Raw genomic sequence first — 25377 nt, forward strand, 5'->3', positions numbered from 1 at the left:
CAGGAATCTAAACTCATGTATAATTTTCAGCACTTTAGTCACTCCGACGTTCTAGTCTTACTCCTCAGCTTTGCAGGGCTAGATCTTTGCAAAGCTCTTTGCAAGACAATGTTGGATTTCTACAGTCCAGCCATGTCAGTTGTCAGTATCACAGTACTTACTGAGTTAATGAGTGTTTCTTGCAATAGAAAGCATGTCCTTCATATGCTTTTAGTTATGTGGGAATTGAGCAACTCTTGTTTAAGTCATGGAGATCCTCATATTTGTGTTGATGAAAACGAGAATCTGTCCAGGAAAATATTTTCAGTGGCTGAACAGAATGACTAAATCCAGGCAAATTTGCTGATATCAGCATTAAATGGGATTTTTTTTTTTTTTAATGTCAGCTGGCTCAAAGGTGAGTAGTCATGTGGTCAGGGAAAGGCCTTACAAAGATTTCAAGTACATAAAACCTGAAATTAAGATTAAAAAGAAATTAGATGATCTGGGGACACACTTCAGTCATATACTCCATGACTGTGTTGGTTTTACATCATTGTACAAGCTGTTTTTTCTTTCGGTGATGTCATTAACATGATTTTCAGAAGTGTTAGTCCTTTTTAATGCTTCCAACAGGAAATGCATTTAAACAAAAATAATATTTGAAAGGGGGCTAACTTATTATTTTGTGCCCTTTAGAATATCTAGGGTATCAAGGGATGTGGGAATTATCAGAACTGATCCCAGTTCATGCAAGCTGCCATTGGTGATACTGCCGCACATCTCTTATGTGCTTAAAAAAAAAATTTGAAATGGGCAATACTTATTTCTGTGAATCAAATAACAACACTATGTTAAGAAAAATTAGACATCATTATTCCATAAATTCAAAGGAAAAATAAATAAACCAAAGATTAGTTGATTTGAAGCTAAATTTTAAAGGCAACTACTTTTAGAAATAAAGCTTTATTGGCTACATCACCCACACTATAAGGTTAGTAGTTTGAATACTGAAAGTTGCCCTGGTCTTATGTTAGTGTCTCAAAAAGCTTTGGAACAAGTTCATTAAAAATAAGATGCATTGGAGTAACGTTAGCCTCCTCTGCTGTTCTTATTTTTCAGTAATATTTGGTGAAGATGTGGCCTTTGGTGGAGTCTTCAGGTGTACAGTTGGCTTGCGAGACAAATATGGTAAATTAACTTTTAAATCTGACATTTTGATATTGGCATCTCTGTTCTTTTGTACCCTTCTGTGGTTTGTGGGAGAAGAGAAGAACGCATGGGAGAGAAGCCCTGTAAATGGACTTTTGTTTTCCTTTCTGTCCTTGGAAAGAGAAAAATGTTGAATGTATTACCAGTTATGTAAGCTTTCAAAGCTTTCGAAACTTGCTGACAGAATCTCAGGATTCTTCTCTTTATTCAACTAACTTTATCAATGTAACTTTATATTAACTGCAGTTGGACCAGATATTCATCATGTGGCCCCATTTAATTACTGTAATCAAATTAAAGCCTCTTAGCAACGACACATGGTGATGCTCTTTTGTCCCATCTGTCAAGAAGTGAAAGAATTACATTAAAATGGATTTAAACTCTGGAGGACATGAGTTACCGTCCACTTGGAGATCACCATGATCGACTTCTTTCTTTTGGATGCTTCTTTCTTTTGGAGTGACCCAAAAAAGGGAGAGGAGAAAGGCTATACTTTTAAGAAGTTTTAGAAACATAGCCACATTTTGTTGCCTTGTTTTTCTGCTTCAATTATTTTGTGGATGTTTTCTCATACTCTGTTTTATATGTTAATGTTCAAATAGTTTGGATAGGACTTTTATTAGCAGTAATCATTAGTGCTGCATGTTGAGGTTAAGAGTTCTGTAACTCCACTTTAAAAGACAAAAGGAATAAATTTTATATTGTTAGGCTGTTGCTTTGAGGGTAGCTTGTTGGTTTTCTTTGATGTAAGAAAGCAATACAATATTGGAATGAAGGAAAGACATTATTTAATTCCTGTAGTAGTATTTTATTGATGATGTATTCAAAAGTACTAGTGCTGTTCAAAGTCTTTGTGATAGCCCCTGCCCCACTTGCAAAGGCACTGCTGAGTGCAAAGAACTGTTTACGCTGAGTTGGTCAGTATAATAAACAACCACAGCACATCAGCAGCTTAGCTAGAATCAGGTTTATTTTGTTGGTATAACAACAACAGATTTTAAATAAGATCTTTTAATAAGGTAAGTAATTCATGAAATGACTTTGGAAATATTTGAAAAGAACTCCTTTAAACTATGAGAAGTAACATGAGAAACTGTGGAAGTACTTAGTTGAAGGGCTAATGAAAGCTACTATCGCAATGTGTTCAAAAAGGATACTGATCTCTTTATGGAAAATAAGAGGATAGTTTTGATAAGCAAAAACTAGGTAGTACTCTTGTTTCATGTGACTGTAAAATACAGTGGGTGGGTACATAAAGTGCTCGTAAGATCAAATTAACAAGGTACAGAACTGTCTCTTCACATTCATTCAGACCATTACAAAGATTATATTTGATAGGGGAAAGTGTGTTAGATAAGGAGAGATTTGAAAAGATTTTGCTGTTTTCCTGCTTAAATAAAAATAAGTTTGTCTTACAGATTCATTACAGAAAGATCTTCCTAAGATCCATTTGTCCTGCAGATTCTGAGATTTAGGTCTGGATGAGAAATGAACTGAAGATGCCGATAGTGTTTGAGAGAGAAGGGCATGGAGAAGGCATGTCAGGAAAAACAAGTAAAAGTTCTTATGCTGCTAATTAGATGACCATAAGTAAATGAAAGCAGTTACCTGAAGTACAAATTTGGACAGAAAGAGAACTCTGAAGGTGACATCAATTTGAGAGTGAGTTATATAACAATAATTCAACTTTAAGGCAGGTAAGATGACACAGGTAACTTGGCTTCTTTCTTCATGAATAGTAAAATCCTGTAGAAAGCTGCAGTGGCTGAAGAGGGAATGGTAAAGCTGAACTAGAGGATGTACTGAAAATACAGTTACAATGCTGAGAAGAACCAGGAAAGACTAAAAATGCAAAAACTGAAGGAATCCAAAATTTTGAGACAGAGGTGGCTGTCTGTGTCACTGTTGTCCTAGAGATTAAATAAGGTCTGGATGCAACACTTGTTTTATGCAAGGGCTAGAGTCCATGTAAAATAAGGAGGAATTCCTTGATGAACAAGCAACGTCATGGATCTTACCTGTACGAGGAAGATAACATATATTTACTGACTCTTCTTTCCTCATTCCCCTTCTGCATTTACCATCAAACTAATGAGAGATAAGTGATCTTGTTTCTATATTTTCATGTAAAATATGAAGGAATGATTTATTTATTTTCCCCCTTCTTCTCCTGAAAGAGGAAGGTTGGTGTTCTGTTTTTTCTTTTTTTATTTCTTTTGTCCCCATGAATAATAAAACTCACTAGGTGGCAGTCTATGCCTATAAATAGTTATATTGATACAAATTGATAGTTCCTTTTCAAATACTTCCATAGAGGTCAAGGTCTAAATATCACCTAATATTATAGTAGGGAGAATTTAGTGTATTATACTCAATAGTAGTACTATACAGATGTTGGTTGCTACCCAGACTGTTACTGGAGTCTCTGTGGGGAGAAGAAATTTGCTTTTGGAATACATCTGTCATCAAATCTAAATTTTTCTTTTTCTTTTTTTTTTTTTTTTTTTTTTTGCCAGAGGAGGTATTTAAGCCTGAGTGTAGAGAAATGTCGTCAGATAAACACAGCTAGAGGCCTATTCTACTAAGTGAAAAAAGTCCGGCTCATTGACCTTGTAAGGAAATAACACCTAATATTTGATCAGATTAATTTTTGACATGCTGACCAGATTTTGTTTAGAAATGTTTAATTGGGGAATCATATGTCAACAAGTCAGTATGTGGAAGTTTATTTTGCACTATAGCTATGATTTAGGTTAGTATGTTTCTTCCTATACATCTCATGTATAGGAAACAGGCAATTCCATTTTTTCTGGCATTGCTTTGCTGCTCATGATCCCTTTGCATTAACTAAATGCTTAGAAATCCATTGCTGAAAATGAGCAGAGTCCCTGAAGTTTTTATGTGGAGAGTTCCCTTTGGATAAGGGAAGGGAAATAAGTCTTGTACGGTTTTTCCTTTGTCCCCTCTCTCTGGTCTTGCACACTGGAAGGCATATTCTTGTTTTATTTCTTGTCTCCTTCTCCATCACCCCCTGCCAGATTTTTGATTGTCACTGTTTTGAAGAGGTTGCATACTCTAACCTGTAGAGTATCTTTTTTGAAGTAACGAATGTCTGCTATTCCATAGTCCTACTGTCTGGAGATGTGTCCTGTGTCTAAAGCAAACATGTAAACTGCAGGATTGATAGCTTGCTTCCTTGTCTACTGTATTTTTGTAGCCTAGTTAATGTGTGTAAACATGTCTTCATGTTTGTGTTTTGTTTTTTTTATATTTTTCCCCCCAAAGGGAAGTACATTATTACTTTTGTTTTCTGAATGAAATAGTCTTTGAGTCTGCAGATGGATATGAAACAATGATCTTGGAGTGTGAATACATCTCCTATTGCTCTGCCTGAAGTGTGAAATAAAGTTGCAGCATGTAGAGATCAGTATCATCCACATGACAAAAATATAGAGGAGATCAGAGTTAGGGATTAGATGACAGGAGGTAAAGAAATGGGAGAAAAAAACCCAGGGGATAAGGTGAAAATAGAGAAAGTGGACAGAAGGAAAGACTCAGTACGAGAATAGCAGAAATAGTGATTGACAAAAAAAGCTACTTGGAAGAATGCCAGAGCAGGATTTTTTTTTTTTTTTTTTTTTTTTTAACTTGAGTATTCTCTCTGCCATTCTCCAAACACTTAGACCTTGAGGGCTTCCTTACCTAGAAGTGCCTCTGTGTAGTCATTTGCCTCAGTCAAGATGTGTCTTTAGTACTGTTCTGGTCAATGCTTGAAGGGAGGCTCTAATGTGCACTTACTGCCATGTCAAAAACCTGTCTAGCAAGGATAAAGATCAAGAGCTTTATGGCTATTTCAAAGCTTGATATTCTGAGAATGTGGAATAGGAGCTGTCTTTTCTCAGGACTGAGAATGCAACAGAAGTGAGATTGGCTTGGTAGGTCTTTCCCTATAATAGTGCTTTGGGGAGACTGAGTTTATTTGTTTGTGTTCACTTTTATAGATGAGATTTGAGTAGGTGATAGAAACCAAACCCAGAAGAACTGGAGTAGTTGAATAAATTTTAAAAATTGAAATCTTAGATTGAGTTATTGCCCATGTTTGTTATCATCTCAAAAAGTGATATACATCTTTAGTAATTCATGTCTCTTTGCTATCAGATATTTATGTATAGGCTGTTTGATACTACAGCTGTTTGTAGGTCTTATCAATTACATGCAGATAATATTATAGATGCACAAATGTGTATGTATGTGTTTGGATAGTATGTTTCAGTCAAGTTACGTTTCACTCAGAAGCTGGAAAGTTACTATGCTTGCCAAAAAATTTGCACTATAGAGAGGAAAGTTGACCTAGTAAGGAAACATGAAAGACTAAAACTTAGTTTTTCTTGTTGCTAAGATTTCAGGCAAGTCTGGATAGCCAGGGAACCAGCAGTTTCCTGCTACAACAGGAATAGTGTTTGAGCCTTATGTCTCTTTAACTATAGACAGATTGTGGTTTATTTTTCGCTGGTATATGTGATGTCTAATTAGAGTTCATTAGAGCTTTTCATGTTTCTTACTCCAATCACTTCACTAGTCCTTCTGGCTACACTATTTCTGATATAAGCCAGGATGCCAGTTCATTTGCAACTGTTTGGAAATATGGGTAGAATGTGAATGCTTTGAATGGAAATCTTTATTTTAAAGATTCTCTTAGTTCCTGGAGGATGCCACTGTGGTGTCTCCCACCAGAAGTAAGTGCTTGCCCAGGGTAGAAGACACTTGGCCTCAGTTCTGTCCCTGGGGAGTTCTGAACTTACTCCCAAAAGAGTTGGCTAAGGTATCAAAGTTGATCTCTGTAAAGATGCAGCAGAAATGTTTTTGACAGCGGTTGGTCTTTTGAAATGTTTTGGAATGGATTTGTCTTTTGCTCATATGATTCATTTGTCACTGTTTGGGATCTTCTGTGTGACAGCAGAATGAACAAGAGGAAGATAGGTTTCCTCTTTTCTGGATTAATGTCCTGTCACTGGTTGGTCTTTCATTCATGGCTTTTATTTTTGTCTGTCTGGTTTCTTTTAGCTCTTCTGTTTGGTCTCTTTTGTTGCTGTCCTCCTCTTTCTGCTTGTCAGTGCTTACAGAGATGCACTGCCCACGACAGCTTGTGGTTCTCTTATACAAAGTCAATTAGAACAAAATGCTTTTTATAAGGTTTCTCTGGAACATTTCCGGTATGTTCTGCAGTGAAGTTTGCTGCCTATATTTGCAGTATGGTGTTAACTGTCAGCATGCTTTAGACCCCAAGTCCTTTTCTATTTAACTGCTGTGCAGCCAGTAATTGCTTCTTTTCCAGGTGAACATTTGATAAAGTGAAACTCCATAAGAGCAACTGTGTGTCACTCCTATATGTAGGATAAAGCAAAATAAATATCAGATCATTTCCTTTCAGGTAATTCTGAATGGTTAGAGATATTCATACTTGCAGACAGTAGTAAATGAGGAATGAGAATCTAAAATAGATGTCCTTACATGGAGTAGAAAGGATGCAATAAGCAAACACAAGTAACTTGAAATTTTATCGCTTTCTTGCCCTATTTTATTCAAGCATATAGGCGTGTTTTATAAATAATCCTTCCTGTGCTTTTTAATGCAGCTGGAAGTGTAGATAAAATTGGTAGGTTTGTTTTTTTTCTTCCAACCCATATTTAAAAAAAAACCCCAAAAAGTGTAAAATACATGGGGAACAGATTGTAAACAGTAATTAGTGCCTGTTCAGTTGCTCCAGGGTATCTTCTTTCAAATTGGAAAATCACAGGGGGAAAAAAAAGGAAAATCAGAGAAGAAATAACACTTGTGTTGAATCCCATGAGGGTGGGGGAAGTTCAGTTAAAGATTTTCCCTGTGGAAATTTTCCAACACATCAAAAAGCAAGTGACTGAACTGCAAATGAAACCAAGAAAATAATACCTTATGTCAGAATGACCTAGTCAAATTAGCAATCAGCTGGATGCTTTAAAAATGATTTTATTTATCACTTCCATATTTGTTTTCCTCTACTTTCTGCCTGATGAGAGAATTAGAGCTCTGAAGCACAAGGCATGGTTTGGGACAGCTGGCAAAGGCTGTTCTTAGCCTTCATCAGTCAAGATTTTCTGGCTTCCCTACAGAGTGGAGGATTATTCTTAAGGTTTGAAGATTTTTTTATTACAGGTTAGTTTTCTCTGTACTCTGCTTGCTGCAACTGAAGTATATGGACCATCCAAAACTGGATACTTTGTGTCTTACTGAGTAAAACCTTGTTACTTGCAGCTTTCTACTGATATTTCTCATAATAAATGCTAGCTTGTCTTGTAGGCAGTAATGTTTGTTTACAGTGTCTGATCCACTGTAATCCCTGGTTGTTATTCTGCAGACTTTGTGCCTGAGATGTAAACACCTGTGTGAGTTTTCATGGAACAGTTCATTCTCAGTAAATGAGTTATTTTTTTATAGCAAAATAATTCTTTTTTTTTTCTTTATTTGACCAGGAGACGGCCGTACCTAGCCATGGCCAAGGGAAACCAGCCTTTCTAAAATTGTGGTAGTCATTCTTTGAAGAAAAGTACTTACTTGAACACAATGTTATTTTATGAGCTTGAACTGTAGAAAACTCCTGAAGGCAAGTTCTGTGTTTAAGTGAAATGGCTATGGAGGAAAACATGGGTGAGAAGATAAGGTTGTCTCCAGGTTGTTACGGCATTTGGTGAAGTTTCTTGGCTAAGGATTGGATATGCTTACAAAAACTGCTTAATGTCGTGATGGCTTTTAGTAGCACAAAATAATGGGAGAACCTTTTGAAATGGAGCTAGTATTGGTAGAGATAGTGTGTTGGTTTTTGTGGTTGTTTTTGGTTTTGTTTTTTTTTTTTAATTAATTTGCATCTAAAATCCATAAAATACTTTAAAATGTTTTTATTGTAATTCCCTTCTGTTAGCGATTTCAGGAGGTTGTTTATTATGGAGACTGCACAGCATGTTACTGTCAAGGGAGCAGAGATCTGTCAGTGGAGCTTCTGGGTCTGTTCTTGAGGTGCCAACATTATAATGCAAGGGCAAGAAGTACGAGAACACGATTTGGATGGGCTGGTTGGGGCCTGAAATACAGTGTATTAAGGTAGTGTGTTCTGCCTTCCAGAAGCTATTAGTGGTTCAGTATCGAACTTCAACAGGTGGGGAGACACACTGGGTTTTTTCTGTGGGCTTTTTATCGGTTATCATGGGGTCTTTTGCATGCTTTAAGAACATAGGAATATGCTATTATAGGGAGGAGAAACTCAGCCTAAAGTAGCATCAGGAATAAGTGTTAGGGTTTATTGTTTAGACGGAAAACATTAGCTCAGTGCTTCAGAAGCAGACTGAAAGCTTGTTGGAGAAGTACTGTGCTTCCTTTTTTATGTAGGTGCTGGTCCATCATAACATACTGCACGTAGAATGATGTAGCTCAGAATTTTTGACATGGTGGACTGAAGCTGAAGATGGAACATTTTATTCAGAGTAAAAAATAACTACTTGTTATGTACAGATCGAGGAAAACCTAAGTAGTCTTCAGTTTGATTGTCTTTGTTTCTTTGTGGATGGATTTAAGAAGGAGAATTCTGCAGCTTGCTTGCCTGGTTCTTCCAGAGCAATTTGGCAAGATCTGGCTTTTGTTCTGATTTATATGAATGTCTTTGAACACTAACATCTGGAGAATGTGTTCCAGACTCATTGCACAATAGAACATTTCGTTTATTTTGATCTTAAATAGCCAATTCTTAAGATTACAGTTAATAAAAAAAGTAAAGTTGAGAACTTCATACAGTATCCTTTCATGCTGTCTGTATCTGTGCCATACTGGCATAAACCAGTTGGTGTCAGAACTAGATAGATTTTTATTTTTGTTTTATTCTTTTATTGTTCTGATAGTGTCTCTGGTATGAAAACATTTTGTTTGTTTTGGACTTACTAATGTTTATTATGGTTCTTTATATATATTGTAAACCTGTTTGAGAGAAAGATAAGGGATATACATTTCAATATAGAACTTGATACTCAGTACAGGGCTTGTTCTAACACATTTTTAAGGTATTTCAAGATGCATTGCTGGGCAAAAAAAGTATGTGCCACCAAACTTCATAAATGGAATTTTTTCTTCAGAAAATACTTGCAGTGAAACATATAAAAGTAATATTTTAGTAACACAGTGTCAAGGAGGATGAAACTTTATATATTAAAGGCACAAGATGGAATCAATGAGCATAACTAGTATTTGCAGTCTGTATTAATACCAGGTTTGCACGCATAGTTTGTTTACCTTGTTTTAGATGTCAGTCTTTAGGCCCTTACTATTTCTTAGGTAGAATTTAGTGATTATCAATTTCTTTGGTTAGTCCTGTGATCAGTATGCTCTCTGTTTCGTTTGTGCTTGTCAAATGGCACTAATTTAGTATGCCTGCTGGTTTTTTACCTCTGAATTTAGTGATACAAGTGTGTTACTTATCATGACTCTGGTTTAAAAAGGTGCTACAGACGTGATTACAGGGAGTAAAGCACTCAGTTTTCTTGGAAGTAATTTTCTAGAAATATAGAAGGGTCAAAAAAAGGCAAATCTAAAATTACCATCCAATTCCACTCAATTGCCTAAGGAGTTTTGCAACAGAAGCACTCTGAGAAGCTGGTTAAACTTAAACTTGATTCAGAACCATCTTCCAGTGACCATGTTGGCATAACGTGCTAGTCATTTACCATAAAAGATCTCCTTTTTTTTTTTATTTTTTTTTTTGCCATCTAATTTGTAAAAACATTAAATCCTCAAAGCCTGGCAAGGAGTTTTCACACTTGTATAGAGCTCCAAGTATAGATCAATTGATTGATTTTTCTTATACATATGCTTTGCACTATTAAGGTACAGGCATGGCTACAAGTGAGATTCTTGAAATGCTTTTAATTTCTGCAGATTGCTGTTCATTCAACACTTTGTTCCTGAGTACTTCTTTAACACCGCTATTGTACTGAGAACAGTTGCTTCACAATTCAGGGTAGATCCAGCATGCTTTCAAATTTCCAATGAAGTATTTCTACACTGAGCAGTGCGGGAGAGGCTGCCTCGTATTTGACACAGTTTTGCTTATTCCTCAATTTGTCATCCAGACAGTGTACCCAGCCTATTACAGCAGGATTTTTATTAACATGTTGTAATATTTAGCTTTGGTAACTGTTACATATTTTCCTATTGGACATCTTGTCATGTCATGTAATTTGGAGATAGTGTGAAAATACGTGGAACCGACCTAAGCCTCTTAACCAAGGCACAGTTTATCAGCTGTATTTATACCCACATCTAAGTGTTTGGTAGATGTTGATTGTAAGGCGTATCTTTGCAAGTAAGCATTCTGCCATCTGGTATAGCTTTATGTGTCTATAGTCAGTTATGCTTTTCTGCAAGTATGCTTCTCACATAGCAATTTTTTTTGTGGTTGAACAAGGAATGTTATTAATCATAGCTGGAGTAACACTTGAATGCCTTGGTGTGGTTAGGCACTGTGCTTTTTTTTCTTTAGGCTGATACAACTGGGTATGTGAGCCAGATGATCAGAAGGAATTCAGTGTGGACTGGGCTACCTGCATAGTCATCAGTAAAAAGAAATTCTGGTGAGCAAATCTGCCACTTAGATGTAAGCTGCTTATTGAATACTTTTCTAGCAGTGTGGAGCTGAATCAGCTCTATTTTATCAATGTCATGAAATGCTTCCATCAACAGGACAGGCACAGACATAAAAAGTTTGGGCAGTCAGCATGTAACCCTGCTTAGGGCTGTTAGTGAGTCATAGAATCATAAGGGTTGGAATGAAAAGACCTTGAAGGTCATCTAATCCAAACCAGTACTCAACATAAAGCTGATTTAGGTTGTTTGTGGTCTTGTCCAGGTGAGTTATGAGTATGTCCAAAGAAGGAGCATTTGCAACCCCACTTGGCAGCTTGTTTCAGCATTTGGCTACTGTCATAGTGAGTTTTTTTCTCTTACATCATCAGTTTCCCTTTCTGCATCATTCTTTCACTGTGTACCTGAATGGAATCTGATCTTCCCTTGGTTATCCTACTGCTTGGCTGCTTTTCATCATGGGAGCATTAAATGACATGCAAGGTTATCAGCATTTGAAGTTATGCTAAAGCTTTACATTAACCTTACCTGACCCCTACTGTTCCCACTTCTTCCTTGAAAAAGGGAGATAATTAGATAATAAATTTTAATATTTCTGTTTTTTTCTTTAGCTTTTGATGGGATGCTAGTTTGTCACAAATGACAAGAAGTCTGAAGTGGAGGAGAGGGTCAAAAAGCAAGTTTTTCCTATTTGCTTTAGGAGGGCAGAGCTATAAATTCCTGGGTCCTCCCTCATCCAGGAGGCCATAAGCCTGACAGTTGAGTAAATGCTTAATGTTATGTTCATGCTGTGAACAACTTTAAGAATTTACTAAATTTTACTAGAAAGCAAGTTTCCTTTCTTTCCAGACCTGCAATTCAGTAACTGTATGGATTGTATGAACTGGTAGATAATTGAGGCTGTTGCTCCCCATCCATTGTAACGTTTTCTTTATACTTAGCACTTCTGACTGATACTGTTTGGGGTCTTTGAGGATTAAATGGAAATGCAATAAACGTGCTTTTAACCTAAGGGAATCTTGGGGGAGAGGAGGTAAAGTACAGTTTGGATCTGTGGAGCTCTCAGAAGAAAAATGCACTGTCTTGAATAAAGGAATGACGTGTTGAGAACACTGTGAGCTAGAACTGTTAGTTCACATATGCATGTCTATTCAAATGTATGAATACTTTGGAATTAGTAACTGGAGGAGACTTGAAAGGGAAAATTACCCTTCAGCTGTTGTTAATTTCAAATTTACTTAAAGTACTCATCAGAAGTATGGTTACGTCAGTGGAATAAATTACAAACCTGTGAGGAATTCCTGTTCTTAACAGTTACCTATCAGAACAGCTGTCCTGTCCTTTGGGCAATACTGTGGTGATTAGTGCTTCAGAAGGGTGCTTTTTTCTGTGCAAGTGATCTTATTTTTATTTTTTTCCTCCCCAAATAAAGCTTTATTAAGACTCCTGTTAGCAAGTGAAACTGAGTAAGAAAGACTTATCAGTGATTAGACCTCTATAAAACTTCTGTCTAGAATAAGAAGTTGGGTCATTCGTTGCAGAGTAGAGTAAGATAGCAGATTTAGCAGCAGCAGAAGAGGAAGCAGCTAATTTGGTTTCGTGCATGCAAATCTCTATGCTGACCCTCTGCTTGATTGCTCACAGGTTTCTGAATAATTGACTAATTTATGTGTCTTATTGCCATAACATGACTTTTTGGAATATTTAAGGAAAAAGTGATAGCAATCTGCCATAGAATTAGCAACTAATTAATCAACACTTGAATGACTTTTTTGTTTGAAGTAACTAAATATTGACATTCTTTTGAAAGCATAGGCTGCATATCCACACAGTGATTTTTGTGTGTGTGTATATATGTGTTTCTCCTACAATTGACACTACTCATTGCACTTGATTTGAGAGTTTTTACATTGTCTTTAGTGGGGGTTGAGACCTGGCTGCTCAGCTGAGTAGGCTGCTCTGATCTACACCAGAGGTATGGCTGAGTCCTTGAAGCCTGCTGTGAGTGTATGGGCATATACAAATGTCTGTACAACTGCCTGTACAAATGCCTGCTTAATCTGTACAACTCTTGTAGGACACAGAATTGGGAAAGGAGAGGAGTAAAGCTTAAATCTGTAAACTGTGTTATTCTACACACAGTAGGTAAAATTCATTGTAAGTTTTAAGCTACTTGCAGATGAAATCCTTTTCATTTCATACAGTTTTTATCTGTTTGGTAGGTGAGATGATCTGTTTTAACATGGGCAGCTCTAGAAAAAGCAGCCTTTTAAATGGCACGGCACATTAGTGTGCAAGGATTCAAGATTAAGAGGTAAACCATCTCTGTGTCTGTGAAACAGAAGCCCTGCTTTGGACTTGTAAGTTTGAAATTTATATATTAATCTGGAAACCTAATGCGTTTTTACTGGTGTTCACTACAGAGGAACAGTGCCCATTCCACACCCTTTTTATAAAGCTGAAGAACTGTGACTATGACATCAATAGATGTGGTAGAACAGGTTGATTAAAATGAATAAGAAATTATTAGAACTTTTTAGCGTTCAACCAGGAGCTCCAAAAGAACTGAGTAGTAGCCAAACTACTTCCTGTGATGCCTATCCTCTCATATAGCATTAGAGAAATGGAAGATAACAAGTGTCACCAATTGTAAAACAGGGCTTCAAAGGAATTGTGGAACCAAGAAAGTCTGAATGTTGGATAGATTGTGTTAAATTATGTTAAATGGATGGAATTAGTAGACTTGTGTAGATCACAGAATCATTAGGGTTGGAAGGGATCTCTGGATATTATCTAATCCAACTCCACTGCCAAGGCAGGATCACCTTCAGCAGGTTACACAGGAACATGTCCAAGTGGGTTTTGAATGTCTCCAGAGAGGGAGACTATGTACATATGTGAAAGAATCCTAGATATTCTAGCATTAGAGCAGGTTTTTAAGGGTAGAACTGATTCAAAATCAGTGATTTCTATTTGAATTTTCACAAAGTACTCCAGTGAGTAACAAAGAAGCCAATCTGCTGGGACTTCTTTTTCTTTCCAGTCCTCTGTTTCTCCACATGCATCCATGTTGTTGTAATTGAGGACAGAATGTATATAGCTTCTTGGACTCTTCTGTTTGACTTCTAGTGGATGCTTTGAATGGAAATTACAGAAATCATGGGTACAAATAAAATGCTGCCCAGGAATATCGTTAATACTACTCAGTACTAACATCTTCTAAAATGCCTTTTTATTTTTTTTTTTTTTAATACAAATGAAGTAGAAATATCTTAAAAACAAACCGAAAACCACCTACCTTTGACTAAATCACCATCAGTACTCCTTAAACTACTCAAATTGTCTAATTTAGACTCAGAGTGATGCAAAATTACTCAAGAGTTGGAGCCTTGGGTGGTGTGCTAATGTTACAGGGGGGTTGATATTGTTTGGATTATCTAATTTTTGAAGTTAAATTAAGACAGGAACATGATTCATTGCAGATACCGAAATCTGAAATACTTTTTTCCTGATGGCTTGGAACAAGTAAACATGAAGCAGGCCAAAACCTTAATGCACAATAATCAACTACGTATGTCTGTAAACATGTTCTGTTAGGTTGCTATGAAACTTTCTATTGCTGGCGGGCGAGATGATGACTGTAAGGCTGCCTTGAAGGTTTTGCCCCTTAGGCAGAGGGTCAGTGGTAATTTCAAGCTTTGTGGGTACTTAACATTTTGTTCCAAAAGTTGGAGACATAATTTTTTTTTTGTTTAATTAGAAATAGATCAGGAGGATGAAGTAATTGTTTTAAAATTGTTTTTAATCAAATACTGCACTTTTCTTTTAATCTTGTCAGGTTTACCTTATTCGGCAATACTAGTGTATTTACTCTCCTGCTTAACATGCATCTAATCTTCTTCCTGAGTTACTGGGATGGAAAGATGAGAAGAATCATCTTTTTTTCTGTTTTTTTTTTTCTTTCACATGCCCTATTTGCCACCTTGCTTCCCTCACTGCTTGGAAAAGGGCACCAACCTGTTCAGATGGCTGAAACTAGGGATGTTGATAAAGCTGGGCATGTTAATTGAAATGGATACCAGCATAACGTCTGTCTTCAGAGACTGACGCACCTGGTTTCAGATAATGTGGAGGTACTGCTTTTGCTTGGAGTGACAAGTCAGCTTGTGGAGTTTGTGTTAGGTTGTTTTGAGCTACGTGGCTGATGCAAGTAATAGGAGAAGAATACATTTTAGGAAATGTTTCTTCATGGCTGCGGAAATGAAATATGAAAAGGCAAAGTATCTCTGGGTTCTTTGTCTGCTGCAGTGAGATTTCAGCTGAAATCTGACTCAGATGCTTTGCAAGGGATGATGTGAATGGATGTTTATCAAAATTGACTTTTTCAGATTTTGAAAAAATGTGAAAAATAAAAAATGTGAAATAAAATAGAGATACATAGGCTTAACGCTTTTAAATGTTCAGTGATTACTAAACCCAAACACAAAATCTTTAATGTTTTTTCATACTGTGTCAATAAAAATAAGAAGTTAAAGGCATGCCATACAATTTTTAATGTTCAGGAAAGTTAATAGATTTGTTTTATCCCAATGATCTATGTAGCTTTTTGTCTTAAAGGGTTAGATTTTATAAAGAAAACCCTACGTCTTGAAACTCTATCCAAGGCTTGTTTTCCCATCTAGTGAATAGTAAAGTGCTTTAGGTTTTGCTTTTAAGGGAATTAGCATTATTGTTTTAAATGTTCAATCGAGACCATTTCTTACTAATAAATCTCATTCAGTGACAATTACCTGGCTCTTCCATTTGCTGTTTTAAGCCATAGTACTTCAGGATTATGCCTCTAGTTCTAAAAATTCAAATTAGGTGCTTCAAGCTGATATAGGTGTCATGTTGCAATTCATGTTTGCTTTTATTGATTATCACATCATTTGCTTCATTATAGTCCATTAGTAGCAGCATGGTGCCTTTAATACCTCAACAGTATTTCAGCAGTTTTAGTAGGGTATATTTTATATTTTGAATCAGAGTGGCACATTATTGTGCTTTTAAATTCATCTACCCCAAATTGATACTAAAGAATTGATTTTGAAGTTTTTATTAATTATTAGCTAAAATTAGTCATTTTACAGGACTGTTCTAATACATTTAACTTTTTTGTGATGAAATAAAATTATTTATGGAACCAATGTGTTAGGCTATTTCAGTGTACTCTGAAAAATCTTGTTAATAAAGATTAAGGCTAGGTAAGCTTAATATGATCTGACTTCAGGGCCCTTCTCAACAGTCTGAGTTTTTTTGCTCTGCTAAGACAGTATATTTTGTAGGCTATTTGGTAGAGTCTTAAAGCAGACTTACCTGTATTTCAGTAAAGCAGTATGTGTTAAATATAGACATAAACATAAATGTTATATATAAATATGTGTTAAATCCACATGAATGGGAAAAAAGCCAATTTAATATTTTAATTTCAATATAAAACAGCTATATTTTTAAATTTACTGTGAATTGAAGATTTATTTTTTTTTTTTCCCCACCAGTGTTTTCTTTCTGGTTATGTCCTGTACAAAAATGTAAGCAAATGAAGTGATATATATTGATCTGCCAATTGACTTTGAAGAAGTAGAAAAGAGCTGTGTGTCTTGGTAATGTTAACACATTTTTAGTTTATTAAAATCTGAAATGTTTTAATTTAAGAAATGCATCAGTGAAAGAAAAGGGAAACAAGATGTCTAATTCATGGTACCCTAAATTAAATAAAAAAGAGAGAAGGAGATGTTTGTCAAGTGATCATAGTCTTACAGGTGGATATGGGTACAGGGACAGCTGCAGGCCTTCCTCACCCTCACAGATGCTGGTAAAGCTTGGGGCAACTACACATTTGCACTGGCAATTTATGTTCCTCTTTCCTTGACTGTGGTGCCTGTCAGTGGAGGCAGTGCACTAGAGGACACTGTGTAGCTTGGGAACTGAGATTACAGCCATCGTTCTGGAATGAGAACAATTTACACAAGTATGTATGCTCTCTAGGTTCAAAAATAATCTTGTGTTCTCATTGTTACAGAAGTTCTTTCATCTTTGTATGACATTATTTTCCTTCTTCATCCTACGGATTAGTTTACTGATTGATTTACTCTGTAGAAATGGGGCTAAATAGCCCTGAAAGCCAAAGTTTCTTGTTCTGCTTGGGAGAAGCATGGTTCTGATGTGTCTGAAATCCCCTTTTGTCGGCTCGTAAGGGAAGAGATGATTCTGTGTGATCCTTTTTGAACTCATTGTGTCTTGGGCTTTAATTAATTGATGTCTGTCAGAAGTGAGTACAACTTAATTATAAGGACATGAAAACAAGTTCCATCTTCAATAAATATCTATCTTCCCCAATTCTAGGTTTCCCAAAGCATTCTCTCTTTCTGCTGCTTTGAATGAAAATCTTTCAGAGCTGTGTCTGTTTTTGTGTAGTGACATTGCCAGATGCCTTGGCAGTACTACTAAAGAAAGAATAGAAGTGTGCAGACTAGTACCGTTACCGCAGCATGCTGATAAAATAAATGCCTAGCAAGAGTAAATGGCAGTACTATGAAGTTACTGCTATTCTCATTTCCTATGCTATCTTCAGTCTCAATAACTTTTGAGCACACTATCTGCAGAGATTATTATTTTTCTTCCAGAAGATGGAAAACAAAGTACAGACGACCCACATCTAGAAATTACTGAGATCAGCTTGTGCACGTACCTGGGAAATGAGAGCTAGCAGGTTTTTCTGCTTGTAAAATGTTCTTTGATCTTCAAAGTGCTTTGCTGCGATTCAGTGTTGATCAGGGTGTGTTTGACATCCAGACAATGAAATCCCACTTTATTTCAAAAGCTATGCAATAATTTTATTAATCTGGAACTCAGTTTTAATTATTGAGCTAGCTGTGGCAACATTTTTTATCTTTAGCAGCAATAGCAGGACTTCTGTCATAAGAATTTAGTTTCTTGGACACTTGTTTCTAAACATAAACCAGCCCAGTGTGCATGTGTCTTAAAAATACTGTGTCAAGGGATTTTTGTTTCAAACACTGATTTGTAAGAAATGAATAGAAGTCACAGAAGTTTGGAATGACTAATTTGAGAAAATGATACTTTCCCTCAAGTGATATTTAAGGTGCTTGAAAAATGTTTCCTCTGTCTTGTATGCAAAATCATAGAGTGTCCTGCAGTTATGGTGGCCCTCTGGACTTGGCTTGGCTTGTGTAGCCTCACTGATACCACCAAGACTGTAGTCTCATTTGTTGGCATTTTTTTTTTACTTGCCATAAATGAATGATGTCTTAGTCATGTTCCCGATGGAGGGGAAAGAGAGGAAGGCAGAAGGAGAACCAGACTAATTACTGATGACATCTCAAAAAAAGAAAATCCCCTCCAAATTGACCAACCAAACAAGACCGCCAAATAAAAAACAAACCCCAAAACACAACCCCCCCCCTCCCGAAAACCAAACCAAAGTAACCCTTGAAGTAGGAAACTCAAACCACCATGTAAACCATGTGGACAGGGTACAAGCAGTGACAATGCTGTGCTGGGTGATGTGTGAAGATGAAAGAGGTGTACTTCAAAGATTTGTAAAACATGTCTCTCTTTGTGTATTGTAAATACAGCTGTGGGCAGTGGTTCTCTTTCATCCCTTCCTAAAACCTTTTGTTAGCTTCCCTTTCTCTAGTTTGTTATCTTGCAGCTACTGAAGTCAGGAATCTTCATAGTAACAACTTTCATAATTATAAATTAATTAGTTTAGTCTTTACTTGTTTATTTAGTGGTTATTTAGTTATTGTTTAATTTATTTCACAGCCACTGGTGTGTAGTGTAACCACATTTTTTCCCATTCAGTTTGAAGTCTTGGTATATTCATGCATAGTGGACTCCAATAGAAACCTCCTGTCTATTTCTCAGTATTCTGAATGGAAAATTTAATAGCCTAACTAGGTTCCCCTGCTTGTCTGCTGAGGGAGAGTGCTGGCAAATATTGTAAAATATGTCTTATAGAGGATATTGTAGTTGTGTTTCAGATTGGGCATTGTTTATGTGGAGTGTGGGCAAGAGACTGTACTTTCATACAGATGCTCTCGTAGATCCATCTGCTTTGAGTATGGACAGTTCATTTTGACTGCCTGAAAAAAATTGAAGTATTGGTACTTCTCTTTATTCTAAGCTTATTTTAAATGCTTGTAAGTATTCTTTATTCCTCCCATATAAGCATGAAGGGCATGTGTGTTTATCTCTATATTCATCAGAACAAATGATTTTCCTTGAAGTATTCAGAACATTTTAAGTTACAGAAACTGTTCTTATTTTATTTCTCCATGTCTTCCTCTGAGCTGTTACTATGAAAATGAAAGTATGTTTAGCTGTAATGGATGTGTATTGTTCCTACGCCCATCTAAAGAGCCATATGCTTAATTGCAGATGACTTGTTTATAACTTGAATATTTCTGGGCTATGTTTTCCAGTTGCTGGCTGAGCTTAAACCATGACAGTGTGTTAAAGGAATGCTTTATTTTTATTTATTTATTTTTTTAAATAGGTAAAGATAGAGTTTTCAACACCCCCTTGTGTGAACAAGGAATTGTTGGCTTTGGTATTGGAATTGCTGTTACTGGTGCTACAGCCATTGCAGAAATTCAGTTTGCTGATTACATTTTTCCAGCATTTGATCAGGTTAGTACTAATAAATTTAAGAGAAGTAAAAAGAACTCTTGTGACTGTTTAAATTAATCTTCTGTTGGCATTAATACTTGGTTTGAATATGTAACATTTGCAAATATATCCACAGCTGTGTTGCTAATATTTATGCATGCTTTAAGTAAACAGGAAGGTACCAAAGCCAGTTTGAAGGCTCATTAAATAATGGAAATAAAAAATGTGGTTTGAAACAAATGTCTCTTTGATTTCATTGTTGGTTTTTTGGATGTGTTGGCTTCAGCAGTCTTAAATTCATCAGCTGTGTCCTCCCAAAATCACCTCTCACTTCTCTATGCTGCTGGAGCTGGCCACGTGTCCACAGGACAAACTACAGATTTGAAGTGGGCTGATTGACAGTGTGGGATGGGGAAACAACTGGGTTATATGGCAACTCCTGAGGCCTAGGCATCTAACTTACGCACACTGTGTCATTGCTTTGTTTGCCTTTGCACTGTCTTACAGGATTCCTTTGCTACTAATTCGGTCCTTTGAACTGCATGCATGGTACAGATGATATAGTTGCAGCTCATGTATTATAGAGGCTTAATGACGCATAACTAAAGGTATTGACTGAATATTACTTTCATATATAAATCTTCCCAGATTGTTAATGAAGCAGCAAAATATCGTTACCGGTCTGGAGATCTGTTTAATTGTGGGAACCTCACCATCAGAGCTCCCTGGGGCTGTGTGGGTCATGGTGCACTATATCACTCTCAGAGTCCAGAAGCTTTTTTTGCTCATTGTCCTGGAATAAAGGTACAGTAACTCATATTTTATGAAGATTAATTTTGTTGGTTTGTTTTTAATGGACCTGACTAACAATGAGTCTGGGTGCAGGCAGGGAAAGAAGAGTGGAAGTCAGTCCACAGCAAAATATCTAAATACATTAATTAAAAACTCTTCTAGAAGTTGTCAAGTTACAAAATTTAAACTGTGTTAAGTGTTTGAGAATTTATGGCTATTATTGAACCAATTTGTAGCAGACTTTAGTAGATGTAGTAGCATTTTGTATTTGTGTGCTTTTTGCAATAAAACCATGCATTTTTCATCTGTGCCTAGTATAGCACAGAAACTAAAAGCTAGCATTAATAAATAGTACTTTCATTTTTTTTCATTTCTGTATCTGTCATGTTAAGTGTGTTATCAGATTCATTTATATGAATGACAGTGACTGGCAGTGTGCACAAACTGAAACATGAGAGATTCTGTCTGAACAATAAGGAAGCACTTGGCATAGGTTGCCCAGGGAGGTTGTGGTATCTCTGTGGAGGTATTCGGAAGTTGTCTGGGCAGCTGGCTCTGGGTGACCCTGCTTGGGCAGGGGCATTGGACCAGATGACTTCTGGGAGTCCCTATCAACATGAACTGTTCCATGATTCTCTGAATAATAACTTTAGGGAGGCTTTCTGTGCGAGATGGTGGCATCCCTTGAAACTAAGATTCCTACCAATTAGATGGATTACTTTTGCTAGAAGAAGAGGGAGAGGTTTGTTAGAGAAGAGGGAGGGGTGGGTTCTTATTGTCTCAGATTGAGAACACTGTTTGCAGCTCTCCATTTTTCTGGGTAAAATTTTGTCTATGGACTTGAACTTCTGGGTTAACTGGCATCCAGTCCATTGAGACATGACTCATAGCTTGATCAATGTGCAAGACTTAAGTAAAACCAGTATTTGTATGCTGAAGACACGTTCATTGTTTATCTTTATAGACTATTGTCTATATACGGTTTTGGTGCTCTGAAACTCCAGATATTACTCATTTACAGGAAGGCCATAGCTCTCCTACTTTTTTCTCTTTACCTAGATAAAAAATCCTGTATTATTCATATTTCATGATATTTGAGTAACAATGCATTTTTGTCTTTGGGTGTTCTTTATGGTCTCTGAGGTGGTCCTATTTTGATCTTGAAAATATTTCCAGATATAGATAAAAGCAGTCTACAATGTCTTTTGTGAGGTAGTCGAATCAAATGGGTTTTGGAGCTTGTTTAAAAACTAGGGTAGTTTACTATCATATGGAAGCACAATAGAACTTATGATTAAGACACTGATGCCAGGTCTAGCTAACTTATCCTGATCTTGTTGGTCAATCTCAAATCTTTATGAACTGAACCAAGTGCTGACATTTAGTGGTCCACTCTGGTGATTTAATTAATTTATCTAATTCACAGCGAGCTAGTATGGCTGTGCTTAGTCTTCTGAATAAATGAACAAGTCAGAATTTTATTTAATCACTTCAGGTGATTTAATTTCTTTTCTCTCATCTCTGATCTTTTGTCTTGTTGACTTTTTTGCTTTCTTTCACTTTTCCTTGGGTAAAGTGCTGAAATGGGTTGCTACCACTAGTTAAAGGTGAAAGACACATTAAGTTCTGTGGAACTGATGGAATAATACGCTAGTTTTTGATGCTCAGAGAAGTGTTTCAGACTCAATCTTTTGAACTTTGTATCTTTGAAAATAATGTTGTTTCTTTAGTATTTTTTGCGCGGCTGTTCATTAATGCGATTAATATTTAAGGTTTTATTTTCAAGGTTGCAGGTGTTTTTTTGAATGGACCCAAACCCAGCCCTTCATGTATGAATCCAAAAGTGCAAATGGACTTGTGGTTCAGATGCATTTCCGAAAGTCCCAATCTGTGCATATTTTCTCTGAATTACAGTAGGAAAGGTCATGTGTTGCAAGCTGGGAAGGGTAGGATTGACCTTTAGGGAGAGTGCTTTTCAAAAGTGTTCTGTTAAACTCTCACCTAAGATTTTTATTTTTTGCTTTTCCTAAGGTGAGGTTTGTATTTTCCAAGCAAAAGGGAGTTTGTACAACTTTGGCTGTTCATGGGAAGGACTGTCACCATTAGTACTTAAGACAAGGCTTATTAGGGTGATAAGGACATTGCTGGATGGTTGGTTGTATCTTTTGTTGTGAGGATGTATGTCTTAATCAGACTGACTTCCGGAATCACTGTATTGACTTGCCATTCCATTGTTCCAGAATATTTGCTGTCATGGCTGGAAGCTTTCTTTTAATTTTCAGCCTGAATTTGTCCCTGACTAACTTGTATATTTAACTTTTCTGTCTTTCATCTTCCCTTCATATACTAAGAGAACAATTGTTTTCCCTTTAGTCTTTGTTTTATTAGATTAAGCAAATCAAAATATCAGAGAGATGTTAACAATTTCTGAAGCTTTATTGGCAACTCTTTCAAATTTTCTTTCAAAACAGTTGATATAGTCATGAAGTATTCCAGCTGAATTTCTAGCAGTAATTTTTGCAATAGTGCTAACAATTCCTTGACTATATTACTTGCTTTTTTAGGGCTGTATGGCATAATGTCCTAGTCATCCTTTGAGCAGATAATAAATTCAAATCTGAATTTCTACTGCTGTGTTCTAAATTGATAACAAAAATGCAGTCCTTAACTGTGTGACTTTTCAGTATGTTTTGTTCATTTTCCTTGTGCTTTTGTCGGTCATGTCTTCTATGTGAACTATATCTTTTGTTACCACCCTCTGTAGTGGCTGAAGTGGCAGTGACTCTCAGCTTGTGAACAGTTTTTATTGCCATGTTCTGACTTAATGTCATGAGTGAATAACATAAAGAAAGTCTGTTCTAAAACTGATCCCTAAGGAGCTGCACTAATAACATCCATTGGTAGTTTCCCATGTGTCTTGTTACCAAATACTTAGGTGAAATATTAATAGACTACTTCTATCCCTTGTTTACAAAAATCATGTATCAGGTTAATTTGATGTGATAGCAGATTTAAGTTGTATTTTGACTATTTTCTATTTCTTTCCTCTAATTAAATGTTCTTGCACTCAAAAAAATATTTTGAAGCCTTGGAAACTCCTGGAGGCAGCAAATTACCCTGTCTGTAGTTACATGGGTTTATTTACTCTTTTGCTTTAAACAAGTGCTACAACTATTGCTTTTAGTCAGAGGCAGTCACTTGTAATTTCACAGCTATAAAAAATGTTTGCTAGTAGACTTTATGCTGCATGTCCCAGCTCTTGAAGATCTCTGAGATGTAAATTAGCTTGACCTTCTGATCTGACGGAATTGAGCTCTTAGGTTCTATTTTCAGTTAAGCTGTGATGATTTGGTAATTTTCTGTTCATAACATTCGATTAGATCATCCAAAACTAACCCTTCTGTTGGCAAATCAATTATACTTTTCCTTCCTAGTATTCAGATTACATCTGGAGGCTTTGCTTAGTTTTCTCTTTGCTTGATGATAGTTTAAGGCATTTTTTGGTATTTGTTCATTTCCAAAAATTTGGAATTTCCTTTCCATAAGCAAAGGAAGTCAGCTTTAAAGAGCTATTTACTTTTTAGTCATAAAAATTTTCTGGACTGAGTCTGAATACCTTCTAGGACTGCTTTGATGAATCTTTACCCAAGCAACTGAGGATCACTCAGCTGATTTTTTTTTTTTTTTTTTGTCATACATCTGCATTAATTTTACTAAACTAACAATAATATATATATACATTTAATCTGACCTACTTTCTTCTGTTCCTTCTACCTCAAAATGTGATTAAGATCCTAATTCTACACTATTGGAGGGGAGTCCGTTGGTATTTACATCATGGTGTAGAGGGGAACTATTCAAGCCTGATGAATGAGCAAAATGAAATTCAAAATTTTGAGTGTATGTCAGTAACAGCGCTGATGTTAATTCACTTTGCAAGAACTACTCAGTCTGTACATAAAGCAAATAATTGTTTCTTAATGTTATTTAAAGAAGCTTGTAGCAGAATTGCAATTTAAATAAGCTATTTAAAAAATATTTTTACAGATTGTTATTCCGAGGAGTCCTCTTCAGGCCAAAGGACTGCTCCTGTCATGCATAGAGGACAAAAATCCATGCATATTCTTTGAACCTAAAATACTTTACAGAGCTGCAGGTAAAGATTTATGTGTATTTTCCAATAAGCAACACTTTTTCTTTTTTTTTTTTTTTTTTTTTCCCAGCTCTATGTTGATAGTCACAGTTAAACCAATACCGTAGCAGAGGTCTTGACTTGTTTTGTTTATAGCTGTGTTCTGGTGTTGTGGGGTTCTTTTTTGTTTTGTTTTGGGGGGGGTGGTGGTGGTGTGTTTGTGTGTTTTTTTGGGTTTTGTTTGTTTGAGGTTTTTTTTGTTTGGTTTTTTTTGTTGTCTTTTTCTTTTTCATTCCCCCCCACCCCAGTTTTAGATGCTGAAATGTTTCTGGATCGGTTTTTAGTTTTCCAGAAGAATTGAACATCTACATCACCATTTTTGAAAAGTAAAAATTTCTTTGAAGTGCTTTCTAAAAACCTTCAAAATCTCTCTGTTAGATTTTAATCTTATGTGGAAGGAAGTGTGATTGCCATTACTTTTTTTGGTTTGTTTTAGTCATACTGAACTTTATGTTTCAGAGAAGTTTTAACAGCTATGATTATGTGTTACATGGAAAAACAGAGTAATTTGATGATAATGCTTGACTTGGTTGTAACAATCAGCTTGTTACTTCTTTGGACTAGAGAAACTGGGCTGAGAACAGATAATGGATGAAAGCAGATTTTGCATGTGGAGATAGGCAGAGTGACTGGCTGAGCAACTGATAAAATGAACTTAAGCCATCACTTACCTTCAGTGTTTCTGTGCCTATAGCCAACTACGTTGGCTCTTAAACTCAGTTCAGTTTATAAATTGACCGAAGCTGAGGGAAGGACAAAATGCTTGTATCTTACTTGGGACCTTTTAACAGTGCTTTTCCATCAGTGCATCCATTTTCTTAGTAACTTTATCCTCTTCCTAGAGAAGAGAACCAAAGAATAACAAGGGA

The 25377-nt window shown here is 36.2% G+C and overlaps 1 protein-coding gene across 1 annotated transcript in view; it reads left to right on the forward strand.

Moving 5' to 3' along the window:
• Positions 1-25377, forward strand: part of BCKDHB (branched chain keto acid dehydrogenase E1, beta polypeptide) — a gene marked incomplete at its 3' end in the record, with an annotated part of 67611 nt that overhangs the window by 1050 nt on the left and 41184 nt on the right. The window contains exons 2-5 of the mRNA XM_010010274.1: positions 1102-1170; positions 19412-19545; positions 20173-20328; positions 24364-24472. Coding sequence (XP_010008576.1) covers positions 1102-1170; positions 19412-19545; positions 20173-20328; positions 24364-24472 — 468 coding nt within the window. The remainder of the gene's footprint in view (positions 1-1101; positions 1171-19411; positions 19546-20172; positions 20329-24363; positions 24473-25377) is intronic.

Source organism: Nestor notabilis, unplaced genomic scaffold (assembly GCF_000696875.1).
Source record: "Nestor notabilis isolate BGI_N333 unplaced genomic scaffold, ASM69687v1 scaffold4852, whole genome shotgun sequence".
NCBI classification, from domain to species: Eukaryota; Metazoa; Chordata; class Aves; order Psittaciformes; family Psittacidae; genus Nestor; species Nestor notabilis.